General features: G+C 42.7%; 1 protein-coding gene across 5 annotated transcripts in view; it reads left to right on the top strand.

The window, feature by feature from the left end:
- LOC110532402 (vitamin D3 receptor A) overlaps nucleotides 1–21,431 on the top strand; it is an 86,046-nt gene that overhangs the window by 42,269 nt on the left and 22,346 nt on the right. For all 5 annotated transcript variants that reach the window (XM_021616277.3, XM_021616278.3, XM_021616279.3 and 2 more), the window contains 2 exons: nucleotides 9,126–9,273; nucleotides 11,981–12,111. In XM_021616277.3, coding sequence (XP_021471952.1) covers nucleotides 9,128–9,273; nucleotides 11,981–12,111 — 277 coding nt within the window. In that variant the 5' untranslated portion in view covers nucleotides 9,126–9,127. The remainder of the gene's footprint in view (nucleotides 1–9,125; nucleotides 9,274–11,980; nucleotides 12,112–21,431) is intronic.

Here is a 21,431-nt window from a genome sequence, read left to right as displayed (position 1 = left end):
GATGTGTTGGTACCATTCTTAATTCATGGCTGTGTTCTTAGGCAAAATTGTGAGTGAGCCCACTCCCTTCGCTGAGAAGCAACCCCACACATGAATGGTCTCAGGATGCTTTACTGTTGGCATAACACAGGACTGATGGTAGCGCTCACCTTGTCTTCTCTGGACAAGCTTTTTTCCGGATGCCCCAAACAATCTTAAAGGGGATTCATCAGAGAAAATGACTTTACCCCAGTCCTCAGCTGTCCAATCCCTGTACCTTTTGCAGAATATCAGTCTGTCCCTGATGTTTTTCCTGGAGAGAAGTGGCTTCTTTGCTGCCCTTCTTGACACCAGGTCATCCTCCAAAAGTCTTTGCCACACTGTGCGTGCAGATGCACTCACACCTGCCTGCTGCCATTCCTGAGCAAGCTCTACTGGTGGTGCCCCGATCCCGCAGCTGAATCAACTTTAGGAGACGGGCCTGGCGCTTGCTGGACTTTCTTGGGCGCCCTGAAGTCTTCTTCACAACAATTGGACTGCTCTTCTTGAAGTTCTTGATGATCCGATAAATGGCTGATTTAGGTGCAATCTTACTGGCAGCAATATCCTTGCCTGTGAAGCCCTTTTTGTGCAAAAAAATGATGACGACTCGTGTTTCCTTGCAGGTAACCATGGTTGACAGAGGAAGAACAATGATTCCAAGAACCACCCTCCTTTTGAAGCTTCCAGTCTGTTATTCGATCTCAATCAGCATGACAGAGTGATCTCCAGCCTTGTCCTCGTCAACACAAACTCCTGTGTTAACGAGAGAATCACTGACATGCTGGTCCTTTTGTGGCAGGGCTGAAATGCAGTGGATATGTTTTTGGGGGATTCAGTTAATTTGCATGGCAAAGAGGGACTTTGCAATCCATCTGATCACTCTTCATAACATTCTGGAGTGTTTGCAAATTGCCATCATACAAACTGAGGCAGCAGACTTTGTGAAAATGTATATTTGTGTCATTCTCAACTTTTGGCCATTACTGTACAGCTGGGCATGTGTTGAACCCTGCTTACTGTGCTCACCGTTAAACAACCATGTCTCTGCTGCAGAAGTGCCCAGGATTGATGACTTGGCCCATATGCCACCATGTGTTTTTTTGGCGTGTCATGTGTGTGCATCTCACCCAGGTCTTACCCTCGCCTGCTCCTTGTCTGCCCTCAGCTCACAAAGAATAGGAGACCGCCCACCTGCTCTTTAGCTCAATTCTGCCCCTATGATTGTTGCTTCAACAACATGCACAACAAGTGAGGCAGCACAACAAGTGAGGCAGCACGCAATGGTGCTGTGACCAGGTCTTTGTTTTTTTTTTTTGCTTGTAACTTTGGCCAGTGAAACCGCACCTTATCAGAGCGATGTGTCCATGGGGGGCGCGGTAGCCGCGGTAGCCAATCTGAACATTGTGTGTATTTTTGGGGGAAGGCTTGGGGAAGGCTTCGTTCGTCGTTGGGTTTTTATGTCTGTGACTAAATGCGACTCTCACATGGCCCCTTTCCTATGGCCCCCTATCTTAATGGTTTCTGGGTCGTTTGCTCTATGAGCGAGCGTCCGGTTAGATAACATCAGCGCTTTCTTCCCTCTTGTGTGATGTCCTGTAGCTGCACTGAGGTTGGTTGTTTCTCAGGTCAGGTCTGGAGCGACAATAGGAACAACGTGTAGTGACTGGTGACTAAACTAATCATCCTGATTAATAGTGTAATAGTTAGGTCCCTGAGTAGCAAACTCGATTGCACAGCAACGTAACATTCAACCTAGCCCAGGGCTCTAGCCTGCGACCATTTAGTCGCATTTTGCAACCCTTTGACATGGCTCTGCGAGTAAAATGTTTAATTTGTCGCATCAGTGCAGGTTACAAATTCGCTGGTCACCTCACTCAAAACCAAGGCTTGAAGTGAATTTTTTTTTGCCACTCGTTCTTTTGGACAAGTAGGAAAGATATATATATTTTTTTACTTGTCTGAAAGCTGAAGTCTCAAACCATTTTTGCTGCATTGTATGACGCAAAGAACCACTTTACAAAATACAATGCTTTACTATCCTTTTTCAATAGAACCAGACAAATGTAGGCTACACTCTGCCTATTAGGCTTGAATATGCAAAATGAGCCGTCTCAAAATACAACATTTCCCCTTTAAGGCTCTCCTGGAGGATGGTTGGACACAGTTTGAAGCCTATAAAATATTGCAACATTACAATTTACAACCAATTTTTTTTTTCTTGATAAAATAATTCCATCCAGGGCTTAATTAATGGCGTCCCGTCGTCCCTGGGACGATTACAAAAAAAAGATGGCTAAGACCAAAACACACTCTGGGACAGTTCTGGGATGACAGATCCAAAAATCATACAACCACTCCACATCCAAATATTGTAAAGCAATGAGGCTGATGCAATAGATCAGACCATTTAGCTTAAAATACTGACAGTTCTCAAAAGCTCACCACACGTGCGAGCGGTTTCATGTGATGACGATCTCTGTTAGAGGGGAGATCTAAAGATGCATCAACTGGCATGGGTTACTAATATGACTAGGATTATCATCATCTAGCATGGGTTACTAATATGACTAGGATTATCATAATCTAGCATGGGTTACTAATATGACTAGGATTATCATCAACTGGCATGGGTTACTAATATGACTAGGATTATCATCAACTGGCATGGGTTACTAATATGACTAGGATTATCATCAACTGGCATGGGTTACTAATATGACTAGGATTATCATCATCTAGCATGGGTTACTAATATGACTAGGATTATCATCATCTAGCATGGGTTACTAATATGACTAGGATTATCATCAACTGGCATGGGTTACTAATATGACTAGGATTATCATCAACTGGCATGGGTTAATAATATGACTAGGATTGTGCCTTTGGCTGCTGGACAATAAAGTAACATTGATTTGAAAACCTATAGAACATGAGAGAAATGCTGGTTTCAATGACATATGAAGTGTTTTTTTATTTTTTATATTGCCCTCAATATGTCTGTAGTTATATTTTGGCTAGGCTACTTTGAAACCAGGTAAGACATGCATCATAAAATGACATAAAACGTTGATTTTAAACAATTACGTTTATGGTTAAAGTTTCAAAATGCTGATTTGCCTCTGCCCAGATTCCATGTGGGTGACGTGTGGTGCACAAGAGGCGCTGTCCTTCACTTTCCGGTCTTGTGACTATTTGATCTGAACGAACCGTGCCTCAAGCATGTCGACAGAATCAAGTCTTTTAGACATTAATGTAAATTATCCTTCATTATATCTGGTCAAACATGACTGGCGTCTAGCCTATATTTATATAATTAAAAGTCTCATTAAAGTTTCGCTACATTTTCTGGCGCTTCGTGTCTGTGTTTTGGACATGTAGCCATTCGAACAACTTAAATCAATGTTCTTGTCTGATTTTTTTTTTTTTTTTTTTTTTTTTTTTTTTTTTTACTTGTCCAGAACAACCATTAATGTTGAACATTTGGCTTCTAAAACCATGATTTGGTCAAACCATACACCTAAATTAAAGTGCATTGATTCCTGCCATGAAAGTGCCTGCCCTGCCTCTGACTGTACCTGCTGTGATGAGAGAGCTACTCACATTCCCTCTCCCTCCCCTGTGCAATGCATTTTGAGGAAAGAAATGCATTCTTCAAAATGCAATTGTGGGAAAAACTGTTTAAAAAAAAGTTATAAAATATGCTGTTAGTTGGAGAGAGGAGTGTCTTTTCTCAACTCAATATTGTGCGATTGACACAGTTTTAAAAATCAACGTTTCAGGCATGTCTTTGAGCTGTAGAGCGTGCAAATGTTTTTGGGATATTACTGCTAGATGAATCAACTACACAGCTAACTATCAACACTATTTAAAAGTTGCCGCTCTAGCTAATGTGTTTTTTGGTCCTCAGGTCTTGAATTATCCCCAAATGAATTAGCCTATTAGCTAGTGCATAAAAACATTTAGGCAAATGGATCTCTATTGAGCAAAAAGAAAATCTAAATTCTAGAGTGCTATTTTGACAGTAGTGTATATATCAAGAATAACCTAATTGTCAACTCAAAATGTTTGATTAAAATCACTCGTAAAGGTTGAACATGTTTGGTTAAAAAAAATCTATCATACCATCTCAGGAGTCGATTTTTTAACAACAAAAATTTGCGCTGAATGCATTTTATAAGGTGATTACTAATTTAATGGGCTGGTGCCACCAACTGAGAACGTTAGTCTGGAGCCCTGACCTTTCTTTTCATTATCTTCTCAGTGTGAGACTCCAGGCAGGCGGTCGTTCACTGTCAGAGGTCTGTTGTGGAACATCAGATTTGTGATGGCAAGAACTCACAAAGAGAAGACTGGCACTGTACTACTAGTTAGTGGATGGTGCGTGCCAAGAGACCAGAAGACATATGCAGTCAAAGCAGGGTGGAGGATCCATGTTTTGTCTCCTGGCCTGCATAGATCAGATGAAACTAGCATAATATTGTTGCTTTATTGCACTTGTTCCATTTGTTTACATAAGAGCCCCCATCCAGTGAAATAGCATACATTGCTGCACCACATGTGTTGATAGTTGGGTGTTTACTGGGTCTTGTTGAGCATCTGCTCAAGGACTAAATGGCATTGACCTGACTGAGATTTGACTTCTTGCTCTATTCATTACACAGCACTGTTGGCGGGTGGATCATGTTTCGAAAGAAAGTGATTATCCCCATGTTGTGGAGAGCACAGAATTGTTTTATGGGACAACTGGCACTGTCCATGTCAGAATGACAATTAAACCAAGCTACCAGCCAAGCTAACAAAAATACAGCAGATGTTGAAAGTGCACATACACTGACAAAGACCCAGCACTATTAGGAAAGTTAGTCCTAGTTTCCATTCAGCTCTGTGTTTGGGAAGTGATGGGGCTTTAAAAGCCTGTGTTTCAATGATTGGCACAATGATGGGGAAGCCCTGGCCCAATCCTAAATCGACCCCTAAGCCCTACTCCCTATGCACTTGTGGAGATCTGAGTGGTTTTGGCAGGTGTAAGAAATATGGTAATCGTTCCATCTTGCCCTCTGATAGGCTAGGGTGTAGGGGCTTGGGTTGATTTGGGATTGGTCCTCTATCTCATATGAGACAGGCAAGTAGCAACGCTGGAATAGTCTACCGTTGGGGCAGCCTGGCTTTATATTAGGCACCTCTCTCTCTATGCAATTCTTTGCCAGTCAGACCAACAACCTAATGATTGCTTCCAGGAATAGAGAGGGACTCGCTTCGCCAGTCTGCATTATATTTTCAGCTTCCAGCTAAAGAAAAACAACTTGTTTTTCTGTTCTGGCCCTGTGGTGAGCCGTGGACGAAAGAACAAAATGCTCAAACCAACCAGTGCCTTTGTCAGCAGAGAAACAGATGACAGCTGTTCAATTATTCAAATCTTGGCTAAACCTTGTTGATTTCTCTAGTACAATGATGAATTATGTTATAGTCTGTGGTTGGCCTGATTTGATAGTGTGTCGCCCGTGTTTATCAATCAACATCATGCGTCTGCATTGAATCTCCATGCATATGTACACACACCCCTGTTACACATGGGTCATTTACTTGCTGAATAAGAATTTTATTATTGCTGTTTTTCAGTCTTATGGTTCAGAATGTGCTAGTACTGTGTATTGAGAAATGGCATGTCCTTGTTTTCTATGTATAAGGGGGTTATTGGTGTCTGGAATTTGATGGGAATGCCTAATCAGTAGGTTTGGGCGATCTATATAAAATTAATTCAAATCTATTTTTGTGCGATATTCCTAATGCCTGTAATATTTTTAATGTTTTTATGAGCTTTTGTGCTCTTGTTTTTGTGTTGTCTTTTTGGTCTCATCTCCTTTGCTCTTTCTGTGCTCTGTATACCTTCCCATTTACACCAGAGATCTGTATATAATGACAAGATGCTCATGTCTCTGCCTTAACAATGGGAGTCGTTGTCCAAAGGCGGGAAGGCAGGCAACAAGCTTAGGCCCAAAATAAGCCCATAGAAACGCATTGGGTTTATTTTGGACAGATTATAGCGAGAGTGAAACCTCTCGCTTTGCTTCTTCCTCTATGGTTTACACACAAACCAAGCCTCTGCCACTCAAAACAACAAAGATGAGCGATCACTTCTTCCTCTCTGACGAGCGATTTCAACTATTTGAATTTGAGGTTTGGCCCAACAGAATTGGTCATATGGACAAATGTTTTGAGACATTATTTTACTGTAATAGACAAGTTAACCTTTTCTATCGATAACCTATATATGTCTCAACTCTTCAAATTGCTAGCAGAGCAGACACTACTAAAATGAGACTATCAGTGAACACTGATTCTGGAAAATAAATGCTCAGTTTGTCGCGTGCATCCTTGTGGTACCACGTGCTGCTAGCAGCTTTTTATCTGAAGACCGTTGTACTAGCTGTCTAGTCTGTGTTTTTATACATGTGCAACAATAAACACAATTATAAGGAATTGGCAACTCATTCTGCGAAATAAGGTAGGCCACTTGATTTTAACATCTGAACAAAGTGGACAACTGGACAAGCTAACATGCTGTTCAAACCGTTAGGGACGGACCAAAGGGTGTGTTTCATATCAATTCTAAGTTGGCTAAACTTGAAATATAACGATTAGCTGGTTACTCACTAGCAGGTGGTCTTGTGCTTGAGGTTGTTTTATATACTGAGCTGAAATAAAAGATCCCAGACATTTTCCACAAAAAAAAGCGTACCAACTGTAAAAAACTCGTCATCCTCACCAGGGTCTTGACCTGACTGCAGTTTGGCGTTGTAATCTACGTCAGTAGGCAAATGCTCACCTTTGATGGCCACTGGCATGCTGAAGAGGTGTTCTTCACGGATGATTCCCATTTCAACTGTACTGTGCTGTGGTGTATGGGTGAGGGGTTTGCTGATGTCGATGTTGTGAACCGAGTGGTGGGGACTAGTAATGGCCAGGCATAAGCTACAGACAACAAACACAAGATCCTGAGGCCCATTGTCGTGCCATTCATCTTTTTGTTTTTTTTATTTTACCTTTATTTAACTAGGCAAGTCAGTTTAGAACAAATTCTTATTTTCAATGACAGCCTAGGAACAGTGGGTTAACTGCTTGTTCAGGGGCAGAACGACAGATTTGTACCTTGTCAGCTCAGGGATTCGAACTTGCAACCTTTCGGTTACTAGTCCAACGCTCTAACCACTAGGCTACCCTGCCGCCATCACCTCATGTTTCAGCATGAAAGTGCATGGCCCCATGTCACAAGGATCTGTACACAATTCCTGGAAGCTGAAAATGTCCCGGTTCTTCCATGGCCTGCATACTCACCAGACATGTCACGCATTGAGCATGTTTGGGATTCTCTGGATCGATGTGTACAACAGCGTGTTCCAGTTCTGGCCAATATCTAGCAACTTCGCACAGCCATTGAAGAGGAGTGGGCCAACATTCCACAGGCCACAATCAACAGCCTGATTAACTCTATACGAAGGAGATGTTTGCATGAGGCAAATCTTAAGGTATCTGTGACCGACATGCATGTCTCTATTCCCAGTCATGTGAAATCCATCGATTTAGGGCCTAATGACTTCATTTAAATTGACTGATTTCCTTATTTGAACTGTAACTCTCAAGTCTTTGAAATTGTTAAATGTTGCGTTTTATATTTTTGTTCAGTGTAATACCCGTGTTCATTTTATATAGCCTCATGCTTATTCGTAGAAGTTACGCATGGTTCTGGTTATATTTGTAACAAAACGAGCATTTTTATAGACTCTTAAAAACCAGATCAGTGAATATTGAAAAAAATAGCATGTTAAAATGATAAAATTATTACTGGATCTCGTGGTTGTGGAAGGCTTGGGCCTATATTTAGCATCACAAGCCCAGAATTAATTTGATTATTGGTGACTGTTTGAAATGCTGTGTATTTTACCAGTATAGCAATGTTTATTTAGAGAACAGTTAAAAAACAAGATGCATGTTGTGAATCACTCTTAAGTTGAGAGGTGATTTTTAGGCCATATCACCCTGCCCTGCTAATCCGGGTGAATGGATTTATCCCACGTTTTTGCCTTTTAACATTTTAGTTATTTATCAGATGCTCTTATCCAGAGCGATTTACAGTAGCAGTTAAGGTTACGTGCCTTGCTCAAGTGCACATCGACAGATTTTTCACCTAGTCGGCTTGGGATTCAAACCAGTGACCTTTTTGTTACTGGCCCAGCGCTCTTAACTGCTACACTACCTGCCTGGACCTGTTCCCAGTTCCCTACTCCATCCTCTAATGCAGGGATCAACTACATTCAGCCACATTTAAAAAAAAATTATTGTGCGGATGGTCAGCGGTCAGAACATGATTACAAATAATAAATGCTATAAAATTTTACTAAAACATTTCACATCTTTCTTACATTTATATTCAATCCCATCTCTAATTATGCTTGGGGATACATTGGAACATATTATGAAAATGTAAAACCACTTGGAGCTCATTTGCTGGTGTTTTCAGTCTAAAATCCCCCACAGGCCAAATTCAGCCCGCGGGCCACCAGTTGGGGAACCCTACAGGCAGGCTAAACCCTGTCTGGCCATGTGACTGACTGACTGACCTCTCACGCCCCGTCAATCTCTTCCCGGTTCTCTTTTCTTTTGGTCCAGCTTTCTGTTCTGTGTTAGATCTGCTTCATCCTCCTGGGAGGTCCCTAATTCCTATATGTAACACCACTAATAGGATATAATGTCTCTCTGCTCTTCTCTCTCCATACAATGCTAGAGGATCTTTGGCTGTCAAAGGAAATTAGTCAGAGTGAGATTGAAAAGGGGTTTGGGTGTGTTACCTCTGGTGTGCATTACTCCAGTTTTTTTTCATTGACAGGGACAAATGGCGTTAACTCACTACAGAGCCAATAACAGGAACAATCATTGGGCTGTTTCTTGTCTTGTGGCTTATGATGATTTCTTCAACACCTGTCTCTATAATTTGAGTTGCAACACATGCAACCTGTCTGATACAGCCTTGCTCTCACACATGGGAAGGATGGACTGCACCAGACCACTGCTAACCAAACACACCCTCTCCTCTCTCATTGCAGTGATGGAGACCATGGCTGTGAGCACGTCTGTGGTGGGGCCTGATGAGTTTGACCGCAACGCGCCGCGGATCTGTGGCGTCTGTGGAGACAAGGCCACAGGCTTCCACTTCAACGCCATGACCTGTGAGGGCTGCAAAGGCTTCTTCAGGTGGGTACTGACCAGGACAGGTACACTATGCATGGGATGGTTTTGCTGGAGGGTCCAGTTTGACTTGAAACAGAAAGGGTTATCTTGAAAGGGTTGTCTATTTCCGGTTGCTTGCCCTAATGAACACAATGTAGTGGAGTAGTCTGTGGGGCTCCAGGGCTTATTATGGCTCAATGTTTCCCACACAGCGGAGGACATACCACACTGTCCGGGAATAAAAACAATGTAGTTTATTAGGCAATATTGAAATGATCTGACAGCCTCCGATCCAAGCCAAACTAAAGTGCTGTCCATATGGAAGCTTATTATCTGGAATCTTTTTAAAGCTAGAGCAAGCTGGTCTTTTGAGCGGGAACGGGAGAATGTATTTTTGTTTAATGACAAGGAATAGGCCGAGAGGGTGTAACTTTATTAATGTGGCCTAGAGACTGTAGGCAATTAAGGTCACAGTTATGAAAACTTAGGACACTAAAGAGGCCTTTCTACTGACTCTGAAAAACACCAAAAGAAAGATGCCCAGGGTCCCTGCTCATCTGCATGAACATGCCTTAGGCATGCTGCAAGGAGGCATGAGGACTGCAGATGTGGCCAGGGCAATAAATTGCAATGTCCGTACTGTGAGACGCCTAAGACAAGGAGACAGGACGGACAGCTGATCGTCCTCGCAGTGGCATACCACGTGTAACAACACCTGCACAGGATCGGTACATCCGAACATCACACCTGCGGGACAGGTACAGGATGGCAGCAACAACTGCCCGAGTTACGCCAGGAATGCACAATCCCTCCATCAGTGCTTAGACTGTCCGCAATAGGCTGAGAGAGGCTGGACTGAGGGCTTGTAGGCCTGTTGTAAAGGCAGGTCCTCACCAGACATCACCGGCAACAACGTCGCCTATGGGCACAAACCCACCGTCGCTGGACCAGACAGGACTGACAAAAAGTGAGGCGAAAAGACGAGTCGCGGTTTTGTCTCACCAGGGGTGATGGTCGGATTCGCGTTTATCATCGAAGGAATGAGCGTTACACCAAGGCCTGTATTCTGGAGCGGGATCAATTTGGAGGTGGAGGGTCCGTCATGGTCTGGGGTGGTGCATCATCAGACTGGGCTTGTTGTCATTGCAAGAAATCTCAATGCTGTGCGTTACAGAGAAGACATCCTCCTCCCTCATGTAGTACCCTTCCTGCAGACTCATCCTGGCATGACCCTCCAGCATGACAATGCCACCAGCCATACTGCTCATTCTGTGCGTGATTTCCTGCAAGACAGGAATGTCAGTGTTCTGCCATGGCCAGCAACGAGCCCAGATCTCAATCCCATTGAGCACGTTTGGGACCTGTTGGATCGGAGCGTGAGGACTTTTGCCATTCCCCACAGAAATGTCCGGGAACTTGCAGGTGCCTTGGTGGAAGAGAGGGGTAACCTCTCACAGCAAAAACTGGCAAATCTGTTGCAGTCCATGAGGAGGAGATGCACTGCAGTACTTAGTATCTAGTGTGGCCACCAGCTGCATTGACTGTTACTTTTTGACCCCGCCTTTGTTCAGGGACACATTATTCCATACATGTCTGTGGAACTTGTTCAGTTTGTCTGTTGTAGATTCTTATGTTCATACAAATATTTACACATGTTAAGTTTGCTGAAAATAAACGCAGATGACAGTGAAAGGATGTTTATTTTTTTGCTGAGTTTATATGCCAGGTTGATTTGATTGCCAGGTCGCAATTGTAAATGAGAACTTGTTCTCAACTTGCCTACCTGGTTAAATAAAGGTAAAATAAAATAAATAAATAAATGGATTAGAGAAAGTTCCTACAAGAAAGAAGGAATAATGCCAGACATCTCAGTGTTGTTCTCATTAAACTCAACCATTAACTCTTAAGTCAGCTGTCCTCTCATGTCTGTCGTTCCCAATTTGTTATTTTGGAGAAAGGTGGGAACAATAGGGACTCAAATACTTATCTATGGGTGTTTTATTTATGCTTTTGGTGTGTTAATCTATTTCTGAACTTTGTGTGTGTGTATCTACCTGTGTGTGTGTGTGTGTGTGTCTACCTGTGTGTGTCTACCTGTGTGTGTCTACCTGTGTGTGTCTACCTGTGTGTGTGTGTGTGGGGGGCTTGTTGTAAATGGGAGGCTGTATGAAAAAACAACAAATTCCTTCAAAGTAGATTTTTGATTTTTCAACGCCGATACCGATTATTGGATGACCAAAAAAAGCCAATACTGATTAAATCTGCCAAATTTAAAAAAAATGTATTTATTTGTAATAATGACAATTACAACAATACTGAATGAACACTTATTTTAACTTAATATAATACATAAATAAAATCAATTTTGCCTCAAATAAATAGTTGAACATGTTCAATTTGGTTTAAATAATGTAAAAACAAAGTGTTGGAGAAGAAAGTAAAAGTGCAATATGTGCCATGTAAGAAAGCTAACGTTTAAGTTCCTTGCACAGAACATGAGAACTCTACTTCAAAGGGCACGCTGCGTGACTGCTCATGATATGTTTTTTCTGTGAGAGGGGTAGTGTGTCTTTCTTATTCCGTTTGTATGTCTGCAAATGTAATCCAGTTGAGTAATAATCCCATCTGCCTCCATTTTGCAAAAGAAATCCAGTGTTTTTAATGTCTCTGTGTATATTTGAACGTGTCAGTGAGCCAGGTTTCAATATCTCTGTCTCGCTGTCCCCACCAGACGCAGCATGAAGCGTAAGGCCAGTTTCACCTGCCCCTTCAACGGCAGCTGCACCATCACCAAGGACAACCGACGGCACTGCCAGGCCTGCCGGCTCAAACGCTGCGTGGACATCGGCATGATGAAGGAGTGTGAGTGCTCAGAGACTGATTGCTAAATGGTCATAAATACAGTAACTTCAGCACTTTAAGTGCTAGGCTCATGCTGGCTAAAGACTACATCATATAGGCCTAATGTAAAAAAGCAGTACAGTGTACTGTACAAAATGTTAGTAGAATCTGTTTTACTGTACATTCATGCATAGTCATTGTTGCCTGGACATGCTCTTTATGTTTTAGATATCTGTATTTTTTACCTGTTTCAGGAAACTAGGCGTATGTCACTACTTCACACGAGAGCCATTTGAACATAATCTTAATTTTTTTAATCAAAATGTCTTTTTTGGCAGATATGCCTTCTGGAACATGTGAACTTTCATGTGCCTTAATAACGAACTTGTATGCCATCAGTAAATACGAATAAAATTACTTAATTACAAGCCTAGTTGGTTTAGCCACAGAAAAAGGAAGTAACCTTCCCGCTAGCCATGATTGGCTGAGATAATGAGTGGGCTGGACATGCCGAGAGATGAGTTCGGATTGGTCTGCCATATAGCACGCTTCTGTCTATTTGAGCTGGTCAGTATGTGTAGGTAATCACGTCTAACGCTGGTTTTAATTTTTAGGACACTAAAAGTTTACATAGTAGAACTGCATAAGTGTTGCTCTCCATTTTCTGGAGGACCGAGTTTTGAAATCAGTGGAATTAGTTTGATAGCTAAGGAGATGAAGAACACCTGTCTCCGGATTACATCTTCAAACTAAGGGCAACCTTGGAATCTGTAACAGGAAGAGGCGTCCATCCATGATAGTCTAGCTAGCTACATTTTCAGATTTTAGACATTTCAAATTTTGACAGAATTTTCTTTCGAGTTAGTGTACTGTTAGCTGACTCGCTAGCTAACGTTACGTGTATGATCTTGTTATTCGTATCTGAGCCATTTTGTTTGGCTAGTTATAGCCTAATGTTGTCTAGCTAACACTGAACCTGGTTTGTTAGCTACTTGCAGATTCATGCAGGGTAGTAACGTCATGAGTTGGGATTATGGTTAATTGTTTACCTAGCTAGCTACATGTCTTAACAAAATACTCCACTATGCAAGTAACGATTTCAGGTGCTTTTGTAAATTCAGTCTTGCCATCTACTTTGATTTCAGAGCACTCTTGTCTGACTGTGCCAGAGCGCAGAATAACTGATGAATTTATGAACGCTCAACACTCGTTGAATATGACTGGTGTCAGTAAGCGTCCAGCAAAAAATAATAATTAAATTGTTGGCAGCAGCACAGTTAGTCACCAATGCTCTGGATAACATGAAAACAGCCTAACCAGCTCTGCTAGGGCAAGTAAAGTGGTCAGAGTGGGGTGTTCTCTCATTTGTGTCTGGAAGTAGCTAGCAAAGTAGCCAATGTTAGCCAGTTAGCTTGGGTGCTTGACTGCCGTTGTGAGGTCAGAATGCTCGGATCACCTCATCAAATGTTGTCCAGTGTTCGCTCTGAAAGCTCTGACAGCACATTTGCAGCCACCATCGCTCGGGATAACATAAAAACAGCCTAGCTCTGCTAGGGTGAGTAATGTTAAGTGAGCTGTTCTCTCATTTGTGTCTGGAAGTCATTAGCCAGTTAGCTTGGGTGCTTGACTGCTGCTGTTAGTACAGAACGCTTGTGTCAACCCTTAAAGATGGGTCAGGCTAAAGCTTAAGAGGGTGTGAACGATGGTGAATGGGTGAAGACAAAGAAGCGCTCTCCAGTTGGTACCAAAACGTTCAAAGGTCATTTTCTCAAAAGTGAAGATACAAGTTTAGCAACTTTCAAAGCAGAATTACTTCTCCATTGTTCCTCAAATATATTGTATGATTTACCATTTTGTAGCTCTCTGTGTCTGCTTTTATCCAATGTAAAAACACTTTATAATTTTGCTACACAAGATTAAATCAAGGCGGTCGGTCACATTTAGGTTGCATTCAGCCAGAAAATAGACCAGGGCTGTACTATTTTACATTCTGTACTGTATTAGAAAATATGTGGTGGTTTCAGAATATTTAGACAAATTTACTGGCTAAGTCATATTAATCCTGCTTTATGAAATACCCTCCACTTTACTGTGCCGGAACACCAACAAATCCGCATGGTTATGAAAATAGACAAGTTGTGCATTTTGAAGTGACAAAGAGAGAAGGGGAAAGAGTGGGAGAGAAATAAAGACCAGTCCAACAATGATACTCTTTCTCCTGCCCGTTACACAATGGTCCGATACAGAGTGGTGCTGCTGTCCTGTAGCCTAGCCTGCAAACAGTCACAACCCTAAATGAGCCCCCTGGAAAATAAAGAGGATTCAAACCACTAAAATGGCCTCTATGTCTGCACAAGTGCTATAGCTTCAGGCCATGGGGTCATGGATGAGGAGGGAGCTGCCTGGCGCTGCATGCCCCAGTCATGTGGACCTCACTCATGTAAAAAACGATGTGGTATGAAACATTTCAGGCAGAGGTCTGGCACAGAATGAGACTTGCGATTGGATGAGCATGGTGACTGAGCAATTGTCGAGCTGTGCTAAGCTTGATGTGGATACAATCTGAGGCGGTTATTTAAAGTGTTAAAATGTTGATCTTCTATAAATGTTGCCTGTTGGTCCTCTTTTTTGGACTGCTACAGTTACGGTATGTGTCTCATTTAGCACTGTATGTACACATTAATAAATCAGGTTTTTGTGTGTTAATGACGGTTGACATTGATGAACCATGGGTGTAGTCTTAACACTGTAATTGGTCAATCCGAGCCTCGCCCCTAAAGATTTTTTGTTGCTTCTTCAAAGCGCTGCTGCCATGCTGAGGATCCAGCCACATTGTCCGCAGTTGTTAGTGTTAGTGCCAAGACAACAGAGCAGGCCTGCCCACTCGGCGCAGCCTGCCAAATCAGTGAGCAGTACACAATTACTCATGCTCCCTTAAGCTGCAGGGTTGCCAGGAATAGCGCCTCTGTGCTCATTCTGCATGGAGGTGCCTCCTACCTTACTTTCTCTGAGTAATAGAGGGATTGTAGTAGTTGTGGTGATATTAACAATATCCTGACCCAGAGTATAAACACCCTAGAGTCGATGTCCGCGCCCCGAGAAAATAGTTTAAATCTTCTGTTTGGGAACATTTTGGCTTCACAGATTACAATGGCGATGGACAGAGTTGTGGATAAAACGTTAACTGAATGTCGCCATATCCTATGCAGTGGCTTGTTGTCGGCCACTCACAAGTCAAAGCGAAACTACAGTCATAGAGCCTCCCTATGTGGCAAAGCAAGTTGCAAGATTATCTAATCAATGGAAAATGGAATTCAAATGAAGGATATGCTACAACAACCAAGAGCCAACAGGTACGCTGCTACTTGATAATTTGAATAGAGGTGTTATTTGGATCTGTAGGACAGGGAGAAAGCACATGATGCCTTAGTTAGCCTAGCTAGCTAGCTTCTCTCAGTTTGATGCAGTCAAAACAGGTACCACATAATCATATTGAATGATAAATACACTAGCTGTGACAAACTAGAAGTTAGTACACTAGCACAAGTTTGGTTGGTTGCTGTCTCTCCCTCATCCTTACTCCTGTATCACTTGCTCACATTACTCACACCACAAGGCCCCTCCTACACCTGCTAGAGGGTCTGTCCCTCACACTTTATCAGCTCTGTTAATAAAGTCGCTTACAAATTCACATCGTTGCTGCTTCCCTCACTCTGACCAAGTCTCTCTTGCCTTCTCTCCTCTTTCTCCCCCTCTTTCTCTCTGCTGTCCTTCTCTTTCACTCTCCTTTCACCTTTCTCTCTACTCTTGCTCTCCTTTTCCCTCCTATATCCTTCTCCCTCTCTGCTCTCTTACTCCTTTGCTCTCCTTTCCTCTCTCCTTTTGTTTCTCCTATTTATACTTCTTTCTCTCCTCATTCCCTCGTTCTTTCTCCCGCTCCTTCCTCTTTCTCGCTCTACTTCTCCCGTTTCTCTCGCCTTCTCTCCTCCCTCTTTTCTCTCTGCTCTCTCCTTGCTCTCTTCTCATATTTCTCTCTTGCCTTCTTTCTCTCTCCTTTCTCTCCTTCTCCTTTCTTTTTCTCTTTCTCTCTTGCCTTCTCCTTTCTCTTCTTCTTCTCCTGTCTTTCACACTCCTCTCCTTTCTTTCACTCTCCTTACTATCTCCTCTTTCTCTCACCTTCTCTCTCCTTCTTTTGTTCTTTCTTAATCCTCTCTCTCACCCTGCAGCACAGTCCTCTGCCATGTCGATCCAGGCATGAGGCTAATGAATAAATGTGAACAATTTTGTGGTAAACAGCTCGATTTTCTGGCCTCCGCTGTCTCACACTTTACCGCTGTGCCATCCAAACAAAAAGGCACTGTGAAATACTATCCAGACAGCACAGCAGACTATTGCTGGTGAACTCTGGGAAATTACCACACGCTTGCCTGGCTGCGGCAGTGGTCCTTCTGACTATGTCATGCTAGATGGGCTACTCGGTGTCCCATTCTGGCCTGATGTCAGCCAGGCAGCAGTAGTAAAATAAGATTCTATCATAGAGTAAAGCTGGTCCAACTCTAGTTCTGAACAGTGTTACTGTATGTTGTTGCCATTGTTGATAATCCTTAAATATGGCAATAGATTAAATAAAATGTTTAGCCGCAGTGGACTAGTCCAAAAGCTAGCATATAACACAAACCAGATGCCTGGTTGTGGTTAGTCAGCTCCTAAAGTGTTTTGGTTTTATCACCTACATCATGTACGTTTCCTTCAATCTGCTGTTCAGTGAAGACTATTGGCAAGTGATGAACATAATGTATTTGACCACAGCTGCTGTTAATGGCAGACAAACTTGATTTAGCAGGAATTCCATCTGTCCATGTGTGAAACAGGCAACATTTGTTTTACTGTTGCGTAATACATTTTCTGACATGGGTGGTAAAAAGCCATTTTTTGCTAATGAAGTATGCAGGAGTTTGTAGAAAACATCAGGCATGACAAGATTGCCCTGCCATGAAGATGATTCCCATTTTGTGATGGGGGGGGAATCGATAGTTGCATATTGGGGTATTATTTTTGACGATATATTGTATCGTTTTGACAATCACAATATAATTTTTGCGCTAGTTGGCTGTACCTGCAACAAAACTCCCATATTTTTCCTTCATAGAGAGCCAATTTGTTTTCAGCCCTTTTATTTCCATGACTGAGAGACTCGTTTTCTCATGTTGTATCTTGTCCATGTGCAGCACACATATGGTGTTTGGAATATCAAATAAAATGTTATTAGTCACATGCATCGAATATAACCATACAGTGAAATGCTTACTTATGAGCTCCTAACCAAAAATGCAGCTTTAAAAAATACGGATAAGAAATTAAAGTAACAAGTAGTTCAAGAGCAGCAGAATCGCAATAAAATAACAGTATTGAATCGCAATCCACATAGAATCGTGAGAATCGCAATATATATATCGGCACCTAAGTATAGTGATATCATGAGGTCCCTGACATTTCTCAGCCCTATTCACATTCAGGAAAGGATTTTAGCTTTTTATTGCTAGTTATTTACAGTTATTTAGCAGTTAGTCTGTCTGATTATTTGTATCATCATTGAAACTAAAATTAGCTTTTAGTTTCTATTTATTTACTAGTGTGTAGTAAAGCTGTCCCTGACTATATATGTATACACTGTCTATATCCTGGGCAACCTAGAGTAGTTTGTTCTTTCGACCAATCGCTTGATTTACATTTTTAAACGTTATTGTTCCCTATATAGACACACCCTATGTGTTTTAATAAAATAACTTATATTGTCATTGCCAACTATGTTAAAATAGCCTACATAAAGCCAACAATAATTAACCTTGCAACCTGCAGGTAGAAAATATCCTGGTAAAAACATTGGCTACACATGGCCTGAAACAGAACTTGGGTCTGGCCTGAAGCTGGCACGAGCAAACTTGCAACATTTGTATAAAATATTCTGGGCCCTCAGTTTCCTGCCCAGTGAGCTCTAGACATAGGCTATTTGTGCCAGGGATAAGAAGTAATCAGGTAGGCCTATTTTATGACGTTTCCACCAGATAAGAGCAATACCTTTTTCTCCTTTCACGCCGAGTGGTTACCAAGAGAGCTGGTAAGATATTTCAGATATCAGATCCCCAAATGGGCACACATTTGTGCGCAAGCCAGGTGGCCTGGGCATACTTCTATGCATAATCCGCTGCGTGTCCTTACTCAACATTGACAGGAGCACCACAAACAAAAGTCTGACTATATTGACAACTCCTAAATGGAATGAAATAAACCAACTTGCTCCTCACAAGTGTAGCCTAGGTTGTGCGGTCCTCGAACAACGTGTTCACTCTGACAATGACAACGGTAAAAGACTAATAATATATTGAACGCATTAACAGAAATCAAATCAAATCAAATTTTATTTGTCACATACACATGCAGATGTTAATGCGAGTGTAGCGAAATGCTTGTGCTTCTAGTTCCGACAATGCAGTAATAACCAACAAGTAATCTAGCTAACAATTCCAAAACTACTACCTTATAGACACAAGTGTAAGGGGATAAAGAATATGTACATAAAGATATATGAATGAGTGATGGTACAGAGCGGCATAGGCAAGATACAGTAGATGGTATTGAGTACAGTATATACATATGAGATGAGTATGTAAACAAAGTGGCATAGTTAAAGTGGCTAGTGATACATGTATTACATAAAGATGCAGTAGATAATATAGAGTGCAGTATATACGTATACATATGAGATGAATAATGTAGGGTATGTAAACATTATATTAGGTAGCATTGTTTAAAGTGGCTAGTGATATATTTTACATCATTTCCCATCAATTCCCATTATTAAAGTGGCTGGAGTTGAGTCAGTGTGTTGGCAGCAGCCACTCAATGTTAGTTGTGGCTGTTTAACAGTCTGATGGCCTTGAGATAGAAGCTGTTTTTCAGTCTCTCGGTCCCAGCTTTGATGCACCTGTACTGACCTCGCCTTCTGGATGATAGCGGGGTGAACAGGCAGTAGCTCGGGTGGTTGTTGTCCTTGATGATCTTTATGGCCTTCCTGTGACATAGGGTGGTGTAGGTGTCCTGGAGGGGATGTAGTTTGCCCCCGGTGATGCGTTGTGCAGACCTCACTACCCTCTGGAGAGCCTTACGGTTGTGGGCGGAGCAGTTGCCGTACCAGGCGGTGATACAGCCCGACAGGATGCTCTCGATTGTGCATCTGTAGAAGTTTGTGAGTGCTTTTGGTGACAAGTCAAATTTCTTCAGCCTCCTGAGGTTGAAGAGGCGCTGCTGCGCCTTCTTCACAATGCTGTCTGTGTGGGTGGACCAATTCAGTTAGTCTGTGATGTGTACGTCAAGGAACTTAACTTACTACCCTCTCCACTACTGTTCCATCGATGTGGATAGGGGGTGTTCCCTCTGCTGTTTCCTGAAGTCCACAATCATCTCCTTAGTTTTGTTGACGTTGAGTGTGAGGTTATTTTCCTGACACCACACTCCGAGGGCCCTCACCTCCTCCCTGTAGGCCGTCTCGTCGTTGTTGGTAATCAAGCCTACCACTGTTGTGTCGTCCGCAAACTTGATGATTGAGTTGGAGGCGTGCGTGGCCACACAGTCGTGGGTGAACAGGGAGTACAGGAGAGGGCTCAGAACGCACCCTTGTGGGGCCCCAGTGTTGAGGATCAGCGGGGTGGAGATGTTGTTGCCTACCCTCACCACCTGGGGGCGGCCCGTCAGGAAGTCCAGTACCCAGTTGCACAGGGCGGGGTCGAGACCCGGGGTCTCAAGCTTGATGACGAGCTTGGAGGACACTATGGTGTTAAATGCCGAGCTGTAGTCGATGAACAGCATTCTCACATAGGTATTCCTCTTGTCCAGATGGGTTCGGGCAGTGTGCAGTGTGGTTGAGATTGCATCGTCTGTGGACCTATTTGGGCGGTAAGCAAATTGGAGTGGGTCTAGGGTGTCAGGTAGGGTGGAGGTGATATGGTCCTTGACTACTCTCAAAGCACTTCATGATGACGGAAGTGAATGCTACGGGGCGGTAGTCGTTTAGCTCAGTTACCTTAGCTTTCTTGGGAACAGGAACAATGGTGGGAACATTGAAGCATGTGGGAACAACAGACTGGGATAGGGATTGATTGAATATGTCCGTAAACACACCAGCCAGCTGGTCTGCGCATGCTCTGAGGGCGTGGCTGGGGATGCCGTCTGGGCCTGCAGCCTTGCGAGGGTTAACACGTTTAAATGTTTTCCTCACGCCGGCTGCAGTGAAGGAGAGTCCGCATGTTTTGGTTGCAGGCCGTGTCAGTGGCACTGTATTGTCCTCAAAGCGGGCAAAAAAGTTATTTACTCTGCCTGGGAGCAAGACATCCTGGTCCGAGACGGGGCTGGTTTTCTTTTTGTAATCCGTGATTGACTGTAGACCCTGCCACATACCTCTTGTGTCTGAGCCGTTGAATTGAGATTCTACTTTGTCTCTATACTGACGCTTAGCTTGTTTGATTGCCTTGCGGAGGGAATAGCTACACTGTTTGTATTCGGTCATGTTTCCGGTCACCTTGCCCTGATTAAAAGCAGTGGTTTGCGCTTTCAGTTTCACGCGAATGCTGCCATCAATCCACGGTTTCTGGTTTGGGAATGTTTAAATCGTTGCTATGGGAATGACATCTTCAACGCACGTTCTAATGAACTCGCTCACCGAATCAGCGTATTCGTCAATGTTGTTGTTTGATGCAATACGAAACATATCCCAGTCCACGTGATGGAAGCAGTCTTGGAGTGTGGAATCAGATTGGTCGGACCAGCGTTGAACAGACCTCAGTGTGGGAGCTTCTTGTTTTAGTTTCTGTCTGTAGGCGGGGATCAACAAAATGGAGTCGTAGTCAGCTTTTCCGAAAGGAGGGCGGGGCAGGGCCTTATATGCGTCGCGGAAGTTAGAATAGCAATGATCCAAGGTTTTTCCAGCCCTGGTTGCGCAATCGATATGCTGATACAATTTAGGGAGTCTTGTTTTCAGATTAGCCTTGTTAAAATCCCCAGCTACAATGAATTACCGTAACCAAACAAACATTGTAGATTAGAAAATTATAGGAACGGTCGATGTTGGTGTGCCATCCCCGCGGCCTCCACAATGGATTAGTCCATTGAGACAGGCGTGGATCAGACGGGTGTCTTGTGTCCCATTAAAAAAAATATATACAGTACCAGTCAAAAGTTTAGACACCTACTCATTCAAGTGTTTTTCTTTATTTTGACTATTTTCTGCATTGTTGAATAATAGTGAAGACATAAACTATGAAATAAGACACATGGAATCATGTTGT

The sequence above is a fragment of the Oncorhynchus mykiss genome, chromosome 9 (assembly GCF_057628025.1).
Source record: "Oncorhynchus mykiss isolate SJ-2025 chromosome 9, ASM5762802v1, whole genome shotgun sequence".
Classification (NCBI taxonomy): Eukaryota; Metazoa; Chordata; class Actinopteri; order Salmoniformes; family Salmonidae; genus Oncorhynchus; species Oncorhynchus mykiss.
Note: the sequence above shows the minus strand (reverse complement) of the source record. Positions and strands in the feature narration are given on the sequence as shown.